Source organism: Anoplopoma fimbria, chromosome 14 (genome assembly GCF_027596085.1).
Source record: "Anoplopoma fimbria isolate UVic2021 breed Golden Eagle Sablefish chromosome 14, Afim_UVic_2022, whole genome shotgun sequence".
Lineage (NCBI taxonomy): Eukaryota > Metazoa > Chordata > Actinopteri > Perciformes > Anoplopomatidae > Anoplopoma > Anoplopoma fimbria.
Genome location: NC_072462.1, coordinates 3,834,252 through 3,849,065, shown reverse-complemented (window position 1 = coordinate 3,849,065; position 14,814 = coordinate 3,834,252). Strand labels below are relative to the sequence as shown.

At 42.3% G+C, this 14,814-nt stretch overlaps 1 protein-coding gene across 1 annotated transcript in view; it reads left to right on the top strand.

The window, feature by feature from the left end:
* Positions 1 to 3,952, top strand: part of mast4 (microtubule associated serine/threonine kinase family member 4) — an 88,693-nt gene extending 84,741 nt beyond the window's left edge. The window contains 1 exon segment of the mRNA XM_054613139.1: positions 38 to 3,952. Within this exon segment, the coding sequence (XP_054469114.1) occupies positions 38 to 3,696 (3,659 nt within the window). The 3' untranslated portion in view covers positions 3,697 to 3,952.
* Positions 3,953 to 14,814: the final 10,862 nt, after the last annotated feature.

The window sequence follows — 14,814 nt, the reverse complement described above, 5'->3', positions numbered from 1 at the left end:
ACTGATGTCTTTTTTTCTGTCCTTTTTAACTGTCCAGGTGGCAACTCGTCCCAGAGTAGCTCCCCCAGCTCCAGCGCTCCAAACTCCCCCGCGGGCTCAGGTCACATCCGTCCCAGCACCCTCCACGGCCTCGGCCCCAAACTGCCGGGTCAAAGGCTCCGACAGGGACGCCGCAAGTCTGCCAGCAGCATCCCCCTTTCTCCTTTGGCTCGCACACCCTCGCCCACCCCTCAGCCAACGTCTCCTCAGCGCTCACCCTCTCCCCTTCTCAGCGGGCATCCCGTTGCCATTTCCAAGACAAGCCAAGCTTTCCCGTCCAAGATACATTCCCCGCCCACCATTGTACGCCATATTGTGCGGCCCAAAAGTGCCGAGCCTCCCCGCTCGCCACTCCTAAAACGTGTCCAGTCTGAGGAGAAGCTGTCCCCCTCTTACACAGGAGATAAGAAGCACCTGTGTGCCAGGAAACACAGCCTGGAGGTGACCCAAGAGGAGGTGCAGGATGAGGAGCTGAGGCCTGGGGAGAGGGATTACACCATCTTGCAAAGTGTGGAGGAAACGGCCTGCGAGCCGCTGGCAGTCAACCGCGTTCGACCTGTCGAGCAGGGCTGCTTGAAGAGGCCCGTCGGCCGCAAGATGGGCCGCCAGGAGTCCGTGGAGGAGCTGGACAGGGAGAAGCTGAAGTCCAAGATGGTTGCAAAGAGACAGGATTGGTCGGAGAGGAGGGAGTCGCTGCAGAAGCAAGACGCCCTGCAAGAAGCCGACTCATCTTCCCCTTTGTGTGGCGACGACAGGGATGATGGTTTTCTAGTCCGCGGCCAAAACAAAACCCAGAGCAGCCCAGACTCCGGCCCCCTGGAGGCCAAAGCTGCAAGCACAACCCTTAAAGATGTGCTGTACAAGAAACTCACCACACGAGCGTCTGAGGGCATCGCAGAAACATCCGGTGGATGCTGTGACAGTGACGGAGGACTCAGATCAGCTCAGCACTGCAGACAGGGCAAAGATAACATGAAGCCAGACAGACTGGACTTCAAAGCTCCCACCATCGAGTTCACCAGAAAGAGGCTCTCATTTGAAGAGCGAGAAGACTGCATGTGCCGGTTATCCCCCGGCCTCCACGACACCCTGCACTTTGGCTCCACCAGGTCGAAGAGCCTCCAGCTGGACACGGCCATGTCTCACGAGCACATGAAGGCGGGGCTTGGAAGTGTTCACTCCAGCCCCGAGGGTCTGTCCCCGAAGCTGTTCTCCGGCAGAGGAGAGAGCGCCGTGGAAAAGCTCCAGCTCATCTCCTCCGCCGAGTCTCCGCTTCGGAAGACGTCGTCTGAATACAAACTTGAAGGACGCCACGTCTCCTCCCTCAAACCCCTGGAGGGCACTCTGGATATCGGCCTGCTCTCAGGGCCCAGAGTTTCTAAAACGGAAACCTGTTTATCCAAGATGGCGGAGAACACAAGCGACAGTGTTTCTCTGAGTCCTCCAATTTGGCTCCAGACCCCCACTGAGAGACAAATAACCATCCCACAAGTGAAAACCGCAGACAAGCTGAAGAGCCCCCTGACTAGTTCCACGAGCCCTGAAGCGGTTTTATCTCTAAATAGCATCGTTGCCGCCAAAAATCAGTCAAATAACGCAGCCACAGAGATGAAAGTCAGCACAAGTGGTGAGAAAACACAGGACAGACACAGTGAACCACTGAAGGCTCAAACCAGCAAAGTGGAGGCGTCAAACTTTAGCGTTAAACAAGAGAGCAGGACGGGCGTGAAGTCCAGTCCGTCACTGGCTCATGAACACAGAGGCCCTCGACACAGCTCCCACTTCTCCTCCTGTGGAAAAACACCGTCCATACGGGAAGTCAGCAACGAAGATCAGGAGGATGAAGCGGAGCAGGAGGAAGTCACGCCGCACACCACATCACAGAACACCGACAGCTCCAAGACAGTGGTCCCTTTGACTCCAGCAGAGCCGGAGGTAAACATAAAAACTGTGGAGACTCCGGCTGCAGCTGCCAGAGAACCGCTAGCTGTGTCGCTGAAGCGGAGCATAAACTGTGGTTTGGACACAGGTCAGCATCAGAGCTGTGAGAAGAAAGCAGCTCCTGCACAGAGCTCAAACATGACCTCTGCTTCTGAGGTGACTGCACAGAACAACTCTTCATCTGTGCGCGTTCCAGAGAGCGTGCTGTCAAAGCAGCAGCTGTTGAACATCTGTTCTTCAAATACAGAACCGCGGGTTTCTATCACAACGTCAGCGTCTGGTTCTGTGAAAGGAGATAAAACCTTCAGTTTGAAACCGGACGTACGGGACTGTTTGGAAAGATCAGTTAGTAAGGAGCAGTCTAACAGATCAGCTGTGAAAGTGGTCGCTGATACAGGTGATAGGAGCTCAAAGAAGGAGGTGAACACAGTCACAAAAGTGGAGGCAAACCCTAAATTGGAGCAAAAGAAAGAAGTTACTACAGTAAACATGGTCGCCTCATTAAATAACGTTACACTGCACATGAATAAAAAGGATAACACTGTTGGTTCTATAGAGAGTAGAAGCATTTTGCTGCAGAAAAAAGAGGAACAAATATCACCAAAGACAAAGAACAAGGTCAATGTGAAAGATCCAGAGCAGCTATCAAAAAACTATCCAGCTGAAAAAGCACAACACAAATCATCCGATTCAGAAAACTGCACATCTAAAAAAGAGGAAACCGTTATCGGTGTGAAAGAAAACGTTGCAAAACGCAAAAGTTCATCCCCAGCAACCACGAATGAAAATGTTTTGTTTGCCAAAAGTAAGTCTAGGCCTGACCCGCAGCCTGTACCACACGCCACCGTGAAGACGGAGACAAAAACACATGAAGTGAAATCTCTCAGTGCAGCGCCTCCCGTTACTGCAGCGAAGGGAAGTCCAAGTTCAAAACAGAGAGATCTGTCTAAAGAATCCACGCTGTCGACGTCAAACACTCACACAAGCCACGATCCTAAACGCAAAGAAGAAGCATCGTTGCCATCCAAGCGGGAGGAATCGGTTCAGCTGACACATTCTCCAACTCTTCCTGATACGAAGCAAAGAGAACCACAGCCCAAAACCTCTGTAGCAGCTTCAGCTCACACAACAAACGACTGGAAGCCAAAAGCTCTCCCTCCTAAAGCCGCCCCTCCATCGTCAGCGCTAAAGACCCCCGTAGCTCCAACACCAGTTATTAAACAGAGTCTTAAAGACACCTCACCCAAAAACCAAGCCCAGTCTGTGAGAAACCATCACGGCTCTAAACCAAAAGAAGTTGCTTCGCCTCTCACTGCTCCTCATCGGCTGCCGTCAGATGTTCCCTTCCAGCCCGATCCGCCACTAGTGCTGCCCAAACCCGCAGTGAAAAAAGAAACCCAGAGCAGCGAAGGCGTCCCAGGCCGGATCTCCAGCGGTTCCACCCAGGAGAGTGCAGTCAAGGTGTCCAAGGAAGTCCCCAAGGCTGAAACCCTCAGTCACAAGGGCCCAGATACCAGGGCCACCACCCCCGACAAACAGGTGTCCTCCAGCAAGAAGGAGCAGGCTGAGAGGAAGAAAAAAGAGACAGTTCAAGAGATCACGTCTGCACAGAAAAACACTAAAAGAGACGCATCCCGAGCTGCCGCCGCCTCCGACAGAGACACTGGCAGGAAGCAGCAGAAGGAGTCGCCACGTAGTTCTAGCAACAAAAAGTAAAGATAGCAGCCGCCGACGTTTATGGCGTCAGAGAATCCAGATGTTACATTAGAAAACGGTTTGAGCAAACATCATCATGCCTTCTTGTTTTTTTTTGTTTTTGTGTGAGGACCGGGTAAGCTGTTACATGCTGGTAGAGAGGTGTGTGTGTGTGTGTGTGTGTGTGTGTGTGTGTGTGTGTGTGTGTGTGTGTGTGTGTGTGTGTGTGTGTGTGTGTGTGTGTGTGTGTGTGTGTGTGTGTGTGTGTGTGTGTGTGTGTGTGTGTGCGTGTGTGTGTGTGTGGACAGACAGACATATGACAACACATTTCTAGGTCTGAATGTAGGCAAATCATTTGCTGATTGTGGTGTTTTACTTTTTACGTCAAGTTGAATGTTTGGAAGTTTTTTTTGTTTTTTTGCTTTGTGCAATCAGTATGTCCGGAGCAGCAGGGAGGAGCCTAACGAAGGCGTGTGACGTACTGTAGAGTCAGTGCCATACAAATGATTTTCAATTGCACTCTTACTTCTCGACTCGGAGGGCCTGAAGTCTTTTAATGCAGTAGACCACTCATGTTTTTTCGCTCAGCAGTTGTATCACGATTGTTTCAGAACGATTCTTTGTATGTCGGGGTTTTTGTGCACTGGTACACAGCGGGAACGCACTACGTCCTGTGCTTTTCACCTAAATCTAAAACTACGGAATCTTCTCACGGTTCTGGAAAGCCTAAATTAGTGAAGGGGCCTTAGAGATAATAATTATGGGAAATTAAAACTTGCTGTTCTTAGCAAGGTTATGGTGTTTATTCACATTCCTCTGGCATCTGTACATATATTTTTTTGATTTTTATGCAATATGGTGTAAATATGAGAACACTGTAAAACTGGGATTCATGGGCTTACATGATTGTCGTTTGTACTATATGTATAGATTTCATTTGTTTGTACGCTCGTTATTAAGAGCTGGATAACTCTGTGGTTCTGAAGTAAGCTACACCGTGATGTGTCTCATCAAAGGCATCCTCTTCTCTGTGACTTTCAACATGTGTTCACATGTTCCAAAAAATAACTTGACGAGAGAGAGGAAAAGGCAACGGGGGAGGGGGGGGGGTAACTGGGCTATTTCTGAAGAAATGTAGCATTAAATAACAAAACTGTGAGGGCTGTCAGCGTTTCCCAGGAACGTCTTTATTGTTGATGAGGGTGTAAAATATGAAATGTTGTCGTTTGATTAATGAGCCAGATACCAATAATTACCACAGTTGGTTTCTGAAGGCTTTGGTCATCATCTCCGGTTATTTCCACGTCCATGCAGAGTGATATTCAAACCAATCACATGATTAAAATCTGATTAAAAGTACACAAAAAGCTTCATCGTCAGGGTTTTCAAAAGGATTTCGATGTCAGGTTTCGTTTTTTCAGTGTTGTTCGAGTCATGCGCGAGTGTTTCGATGTTTCAAAGGACTCTTCATGATGAGCAGCAGCTGGATTAAAGCTTCACCTGAGTAAAGATTTTATACGCATAGTTCATGTCCACATCATACATTGGATATTAAATACTCGGTACTACACATATAGGCTGTCATATATCAGCAATCACTTCCTGCAGCTTACTCACACACACACACACACACACACATATATATTTCTATACTGTAGATGATTTGTGAACCCTTAATGAGAGCGAGAGAGTAGCCTCGAGCACTTCAGTACGTCATGCAGTATTTGCTCTGTAGTGCTGGCTATGTAAAAAACACAATCATCTTGTCTACTACGTATACTCTCATTTGGACGAGTCAAACATGACACAGAATATGTAGTTTATCTAAACGGCACACTGTATCCGAGAACGGAACTGAAACACGTGAGATTGACTGCAGAGATTTTAACGTTAAAGGAAATCTGATGTTTACTTTGCATTAGATATTGTTAATGTATTGCTAATGTAGTGTAAGAGAACAAATGCACCTTAATGTTTGCCATTATTCAGTTCAGAGGGTGAGAAGAAGAAACTGTAACTGAACACGGTTTATAAGTTCCCCTCTCGTCCTTCAGATTTCAATGACTCACTGGATTTTATTTCATCAAACTGAACATTTTTTTTCCTTCTGTGACGACTGACATTTAAATCCTCAAAGCACATTCAATGTTTGTTTACAAAGCATCATGGATGTATATTTTGTATATTGTTGATTTGCCAAATCTATGTTCTGTGTCCGAGATGTTGTTTCTAGTAGTGTGAGACTTTGCTCCCCTGCCACCAGGATGTTTAATAAGAACATTTGTTTGTGCTGTGATCAATGTGTCTTTTCATACGTCAGGTTCTTCTTTTCTCTGCTTGTCTTTTCAGTTTCCTCCTTTCTTTTTTGTTTTTTCTTCCTCTGTGCAAAACTAGTATTAGATGAACTTGCTTACGATGGTTTGTCTTTTAGAATATGTGCAATAAAAGTGTTTTGAGTTTTGTATTTTGCCCAAGGAAAGCTCTATGGATGTCATAGATGTTGTATATTAAAACAGATATTTATACTTCTAATGTTGCGTAATACTGAAAATAAAATGGAATTATAAATTAATCTTTTTAGTCCTCTGTGGTAGATTTCATAGATTGACATTCAAATTGAATCATTGAATATCACACAAATATAAATGGTAACACTTTATTTTAGGAGTCTGACATTTATGAATAATGATATAATAATTTCCTGAATTTTTTTTCATTATTTGCTAGTAATTACATGCAAAATTAGAACCAAACTAACTAACTAAACTAATTAGACAGCGTACAATTGGCACACTTCCAATCCAATCACCTTTCCAATAATAAAGAATAAATAAATGAAACATATTTGTTTCATTTATATTGAATTATATTACTTTTTGGAAATTTCCTGGGCCATTATTAAGAAATTATAAACCTGTAAAATAAAGTGTCCCCCAAATACTTAATAACAATTCCATTGTCTCCAAGCTTCAGTTCCACCACAGACTTTACATGGAAGGTCTGAGATTCTTAGAAGATTGCCAATAGATAAATCATCTGCAAACAGCAGATGACAAATTTTGAAGATATGCTCATATATTGCAATACACATATACTCATTTATACCAAAGCATGGTGGTGCAGTGTAACACCAGCAGGGGGCAGTATCCTTCCATCCATGTGCTGCAGTACTTATTGCTCAAATAGGTCCTCTTAAAGCAACATTCAGTAAAAATACAGAGGACAAACGTGATGGTGTCTGAAAGTCCTCCCAAGATCAGAATGAATTGTTAAAGCTGCACATAGATTGTATATTTTATAGAGAGTAACTTGTAGTCACCTCAAAACATTCATGTAATAATACATTTATGATGCATTACAGGGGCTTTTTGTTAAAACAAAAATGATTAAAAAATGTTTGGATTGAGCAGATAAATACATAACTCCCTGTTGATGTTCAAAAACTTCATTCATTCGTCATTTCAAATGTGATTACAGTGTTAATGACACAGATGGATCAGTGTCCACACAGACTGATTACTAAGCACAAATGTGGATACTGACTGAATGGGGGGGGGGGGGAAATCCTCTTAGGGTCTGGGAATGGGGTTAACCGTCAGAAGAAGGGGGTGTAGCAGCAGGGAGAAGCTCCCACAGGGCAAAGAAATAACTAATTTACTATTATTTATTATCATTAAAATACAGACAACTAGTGCATTTGAAGCATGTCAATATATTTTATTATGTTTTAGAAGGTAGTTAAACAAAATCCCCCCCAGTACAAACCGTCCCTATTCCTGTTGTTGTCGCCTTTCATTAGTGTGAGACTTCTGTGGATCTCAAGGTCTCGTGTGGAGGCATTCTCCCCCTTTTAATTTCACCCAATAAATAAAACAAACAGTATGACATGCAGAGATAATGGATTAAGAGGATAATAAAATATCTTTATTGTCCATCTGACTGCTTCCAGCGAGTGGAGGCTGGCTGGTTTGTAATCCAGTTTAGAGAGACGGATCAATAGTAATGATGTGCCCAACTGTGTGCATTGTTATCAATAGGGTGTGTGGTTGCATATGTGTGCACACAGACACGCATGTACATTGTAGAAGAAACAGCAAGAGATAAAGAAAACGAGCGTCTATAGCTGATGTTCAGCAGGTTTCATGTTTAGCATGTTTGTATTAGCTTAGCGTGCTAATGTTTGCTATTGAGCACTGAACCCAAAGTACAGCTGAGGCTGATGGGAAAGTCATTAGTTTTGCAGGTATTTGGTTGATGGATAAGTTACATTTTTGAACTGATGGTGCCGCTAAATGAGAAGATAAAAGACCACGAAAGCTAATACAATTCACTTTGTGGGGAACCAAAATGTCTGTGCCAAATATCGGGTCACTCTTTTACAGAATATTGTAGAAATATTTAGCCTATTAGTGAAAACTTTGACCCGCTGGTGACAGTAGATGAAAAGTGATAGGATCACCAACGTTCATCCTCTGGGTACCATGAACGTCTGTACCACATTTCCACGTATTTCAATGATTGTTAAACTGTTATATCAAAAATATGTGGCTTTAGAGAAAACGTTAGGGGATTCACTAGAAAGCAATCATCTGGGGACCATGAATAAGATCTGTCTCAATCTATGTTGTAGATGTAGAGATACTTTATTGTGTTAGTACTTTTTTTGACATGCTTTGGTACTTTAAGGAAAAAGAAGAAATCACCAAAGTAATTTAGATTCATCCTCTGGGTACCATGAATGTCTCAAATTTCCAAGATTGATATTTAACTCTAAACCAAAAATAATAACTTCAGGGTGGTGCTAGAGAAAAGCTATGGGACCACCAAAATTGCAACAAATTTTCATGATTTTCTATGATGTTTTTGATATTTCACTAAGCTAGCATCAAGTTGGCTTTAGAGAAACTGTAAGGGGAAACCCAGGTCAATAGAAATGCTTCTGGGGATCATGATTAAAATGTGTCCACATTTATTTAGTAGATTTCTTATGTATAAGTTACTTTTTTTTACATGTGGGTGGCACAATAAGGGAAAATAAGGGATCACCAAAGTAACAGAGATTCATCCTCTGGGTACCATGAATGTGTTTACCAAATTTCATCGCAATCAACCTAATAGTTGTTGAGACATTGTATGTAACTCTGGACCAAAGTGGGGGATCAACATTGTTAACATTATGTACTGTAGCTGTGGTAAAACCTCTTACAACATCGAGTTTTCCTCTTCTATGCCTCCTTTGAAAGGGTTTGTAGTCGTTCAGACGACTGCGGAGAAAAGTGAATCTTATAAATAAAAGAAGTGGAGAAGTTGAAAACGGCAGTGGGAGGATTGCTTGCTCCTGTAGACACACGCAATCTGAGACACAGATAGACAAATTCACTCTGGGCTGTATTAACTCTTGTTTCTGGAATTTGTTCAAGTACATTCTGTGACTTGGGGGGAAGCCAGAACTCCAGCCCAGCTCCCATATCTCATGTTGCAACTAATGGCCTCGGGCCGAGCTTGAGTCCTAAGCCACAGGCCCATCACGCACACTGGGAGAGGCAGCTCAATGTGTAGGCGAGGGTTCAATCTCGTGTTAAACACTTCTGCTGCACTGTTATGGTTTTAATTTTTCACTTTTCTTACTTCTTCTCTGCAGGACATTTTTTAACAATGTGCCGATATTATTCCCAACTTGAATTCGTCTTTTCTGGCTTTGCACATTGAAGCTTCAGTAATCCTGCAGTTAAAGTGTTTCTGCTTCTTCGTTCAGTATGAGTAACGGCCCAGCAGTGAAAACATCCTTGGTGGTTATGCAACTGTTCAACTGTCATGTATGGCCTGTAACTATACAGTGAATCATGTGACATTTTTAACTGTGTTGACATTTCCTGCAAAGTCATACAAACGATTGCAACATCAACACAAAGTAAAAGTGTGTGTGTTTGACTAGGTGGGTGGCAGGTGGTTTTTTGTGTGGGCGAGGTGAATGCTCAAGTACACAACATGGAGATTGTGAACAGTGTGGCGTACCAATAACAGAATATTATTTTGAGATATTCATGGAAATGCTTGTGTAGCAACAGTAAAATAAATAAACACTGAATCTCAGGCGGCTGTGATGAAATGCTCAGTTTTTTAAAATAGATTCTGGGACTTGAAAAGCTTCTTTAGAGACTCCTTGTGTGGCAAAGAAACAAAGAGGGTGTGGATTAAAACCTTCTCCGAGGCCTGTGTAGTTACAGTGAAATGAGAGGATGATGATGATGTATGACTGCATGATATTGTGGTTTTTGTGGAAGGCTGCTAAATGTTGGGTGTGCTAAAGTGTATATAGAGAATGTTGCTGGGTCATCAAAGTCACAGAACACTGGAAGTTTGGTTTACATGCTCTGTGAATGTGCTTGTGTCACTAGTTGTGCTATGATGCAATGACTTCATTTTAGTCTTTAAACAGACTCTGTGTTTTACATGTTGCTGTTTGTTTTTTAAGGTGTGTACTCAAGGAGCTGCAGGAAAGAAGTAACACACTTGAACTTGAATTAAGACTTCACTTTTTATTGTTCATCCAAGTCTTACAACTAAAAGTCTTAAAAGATTGTTACGCATATTTAGCATTGCATTTAGCATATAATACTGTCTCGATGGACAGTTAGAAGAATAAAAAGGATGTTGAAGGTTTTGTCTTTTTTATTACCCACAATGCTACTCACCCACGAGAGTTCAGTTGGAGATTTAGGTGTGTTATGCTAGTACCAGCTAATGTAGCCTTGAGTCGCTAGCCATATTTCACATTCAAACTTCATCTTCAGCCGCAATCAACACTGATTTATGTGACATCACTTGAGGCAATTTATCAGATTTCATCCCTCTGACACGATACAACTTTTTCTCACATGCAGTAGTACTAGCATGCCATCGTTGGAACAAATGCTAATGAGTCTGGATACTCTCAGTTCATTTTTCGATTTCCAAAGGGGTGTTTAAACTCTGAGACTTTTTCTTGATAGATTTTGCAACTTTTGGAGCTAGCTGCTAGCTACTTTCATTGGAAAAGAGTTGGCAACACCGGCCTGGGTTTTTTTGGTTGGACCTTTCTTAAAATCTAGCTTACTATTCCTAGTTTCTCAAAATGACCAATCCTAGCTTAAAGATGAATTGACATTAAAGTAACCCTGTAGAGTGTTTTTGTTTGTATTGTTGGCACACACACACAAGGAGGTGACGCACATTCCACTTGTAAGTTTCACGCTACTCCACTGACCAACAGTTGGCGGCACTAACTTGTAAATAAACGCTGTAATGCATCACCGAAGACTAGGATGTAAACATTGCACAATTTAAAAAAGGAATCTGCTTTTTAAATGTTTTATGAGTCACAGATACAGATCATTTGTTTGGATGAGTAACAGCAGTCTTCTTGATCAAACTTAATAAGCTTTCAGTAAAGCAGAAAAACATCAGGACTTGTCCAACATGTTGCTCTCAGAAGATCAACAGTTCATTTTGTGCTTTGACTCTGCCAATCATCACATGCTGCTTTATTTCTGTTACTCATTCATCATGATGAACTTTGCCTCTTGCACAACACAGTGTCAGACCCAGAGCAGCATTGTTTGAAATGGCAAGAAGAGAGGCGTGCACACACACACACACACACACACACACACACACACACACACACACACACACACACACACACACACACACACACACACAGCAATCATTTTGAATTTTCTGGTTCTGTTTTGTCGATTTATTACTCTTCTAAACGCTCTTGAATCATCAAGACGCTGGGTAACATCAAATTACTGCGATGAGTATTTGCCAACAAAAAGAAGTCCAAATTGCGGGCAAGCGGGTTTAGTTAAAGGATGGATGGTATAAAAAAATTCACAATCTTTTTTTAGTCTTATTCCTAGCTCAGCCGACCACAGAACAGATTTTTGTTTTTTTAAGTTGTCAGCCGTACAAAGCATAACTCTGACTACACTTTCAGTGACCTCACTCAATGAGGCCTGAGAGTGCTCTTTGTAATAAGACGTGATATAAATGCCATTAATAACATATTTATAGTAAAGGCTGTGTTTTTCTCTTCCAGAACTGTATTCTAAAAAGATCACCTGGACAAAATGAATGCCAAATCTGTCTAAGAAGAATACAGTCAGACGGATTTAAATGTGAGTACACTTTAAGTTATTTACTGCATGATCAGTCCCTTTTGCTGTATTTACAGGTGGATGGGATGAGGAGTGTGAGAGGTCAAAAGGTGGCTGAGGATGAGAGGCATTGGTTATGAAAGAGGATAAAGAGGTGGAGGGTGAGGATGGGGGGAGGAGAAGATCCCTCAGTCAGACACAGGGCAAGGGTCTGGGTTCAGGAGAGTGACACGGCCCCAGTGTGGGCCCACAGCGAGAGCATTAATGAGTGTCTGAGAGGGATTTAAGCTCCGGGGGCTTAACACAGATCAGGCTCTGATTCTCCGCTTCGGGAAAACGGGACTGGAGTCCTAACCAACCGTTTTGGAGGCAGTGGTACATGCAAGGAGACACACATTAAGGTTGTATCAAATGAAAGCAGTACTTTAAACGTTAGGAGGCTCAAATGTATGATGTCTAATACACTGGAGAGGTTGAGCATTGGTCGACCTCCCATTTAAAGACTAAAGTGATGGTCCCAAGCATGACATTTTAAGTACATTAACGCAAGTACGATAAATCCCGACTTTGAGGTACTTGAGTATTTCTATGTTATGCTACATTTCAGAAGGAAATATTCTACTTTTTGCTGCACTACTTCTATCTGACATCTGTCGTTACTATACATAAACTTTAAAGAGTCATTTCAGAAACATTTCTTAAAGCAAGGTCCTCTGTGCAAGTTATTTAATTGACTATGACTGTACAAACCTGAGCAAAAGGTTGAAGAAAATCCTACAAGAACCAGAATGCATTGCCCAACAAGTCCTCCATATAAAAAGGGAAAAGGAATTTGTTTGTCCGTGCCCTCCAGAATGACACTCAGCAAGATTTTGAATTCAAGACTTTTACTTCTAATTTTGTATTCCTAGGTTGAAGTATTTCTTTTCTTTCACTGCTCCCTGTATAACAGACACTACATTGTCTACTCTATAGTGAGCAGTAAAATAGAAACTTGATGATTCATTGCCATTCAGAACATTAATTATAATTATTTAAATGTATTTTCTTTTGTCAACCCAAAATCAAAACAAACACTGTCTTTGTTGTCATGTCTCCGGGTCGGTATAGAATTTGTGTGTTGAAATGTTTTCACGCAGGCATCGCTGCAACCGCCCTGCTCAAAGAGTAACTGAAACTAGACTTTGAACTGCCTAATGAGCTGTTCGACTGTATGTGCATAATCTTATTGAACATCTGAAAAGACACTATAACTGGACTGTTTTACTCCTTAGTTGGAGAAGGAACAGAAGAATAGAAGAAAGTCTTCCACGAGGTTCTGGGGTTACATCTACACTCATCCCGCAATTCATGTGTGTATTAAAAGTCAGAAAAGTGTTTCAGCTTAAGATAGTATCTGGTTCACAATAGTTTTTACATTTCAGTAATAATGGAGACGAATAGGAAGGGTTGGATAAATAAAAAACTGCCGACAATAAAGGAAAAATATCTTAAAGCCTTAAAAGCAACAAAAAAAAGCCCCTTAACTTCATGCTTTCAACTTTCTATAGGACCTGCTGTGTGACGGGGAAAAGAAAAAAGCCCAAATGAGCGTTATGTAAACACATTCCCTGCACACGCAACCCAAACAGCCACAGCTGGTTGAATTTGCGTAAGAGGCCCTGGCACAGACTGTGTGTATTCCATCCGGGTTTGTAGATCGCTGGAAATCTGCTTTGGTTCAGGCACCAACTGCATGGTGCTGCAACGGGTGGATTAACATAAGTGCAGGATTGAGGTTGTCCCAGATAACTACAGTATCCCAAGAGACATTTTGTCCCAAATGATTTTCCAAAAAGCATTTGTGAAACTTTTCCGGGGGTTGTCTAAAGGTTATGTACTAGAGTGTAATATGATCTGCATTGAGTGTGTTTAAACGAGAACACAGCTGATGCAATACAGAAGGCACAGTTGTTAGAGGGGTCTGCTGCAGTATTTCATTTCAAATTGCACATTTACTGTTAAGGTCAGTGAGACTATAGTTTATGTTAGAGGGCGGTAGCTACTGTTTTTGAATGCCAAAACAGAGGAAAAAAAGTTGATTGTGTTTTAAAATGACATACCTAAGCCTGATGTTTTTGTGAGTGAGTCGCTGTGTTTGAATGTGTTGTATACATTGCTGTTGTACAGCAGAGGACCATACTTCCTGTTTAATCAGCTATGTTTTAGTGTCTTTTGTGCTTTTTCAGGGCCATTACATTCTCAGTAAAACGGAAGTTAGAGCGCCTTTAGCTCCTGTAGTGTGAGTTTCCCCAAGTCAAACGGAATATTTGAGCCTTCTACTGTAAAAACAGGATTTAAATCAAATTCTTCACATTTGATTGGACCGTTTAAGAGAAAGAAGTAGCAATAGCACGAAACGGAGCTACAGATGACAGTGGCTCCACACACACCTCACTTGTTGCTAAAAGTTGTAGATTAATTAAAAGACTGATATAATGATTTTATTGGATGCAAATTAGTTGGTACTAGCTTACGTCATACTACCCTGTTTTACAGGAAGAACAGATGACTGTATTTTGAAACCTTTTGTACGGCAGAGCCATGAGGGTGGCATCAATCTTCTTATCTAACTCTCGGCAACGAAGCAAATCAGCATATTATTTGTTTAATGTTGCAGAGATGATTTTGTACCAACATGAAGGTGGCTGGTTGTTTCAGTAAGTCATTGCTCATAGCGCAGATAGCTACATGTATAACTGCCCTTTTGAATGTATTCTAGCTAGGCCAACATGTCCCCTACATGTTAAAATAGAAGCTTTAATATCACGTTAGACTGCAGACGAAGACTTTCAATCGAACACAGAGCAGAAACAATGACATCCTAAGATAAGGCTTTTCAAATGTTTAATCAGGTAGAGAATGCAGTCCAGCCATTTTAATGTTTCGATTCACCCTCACCGCTCTCATAGCGTCGCTTTCGGCCACAAAAGACAGCTATTTTCAGAGTAAAAGCTCT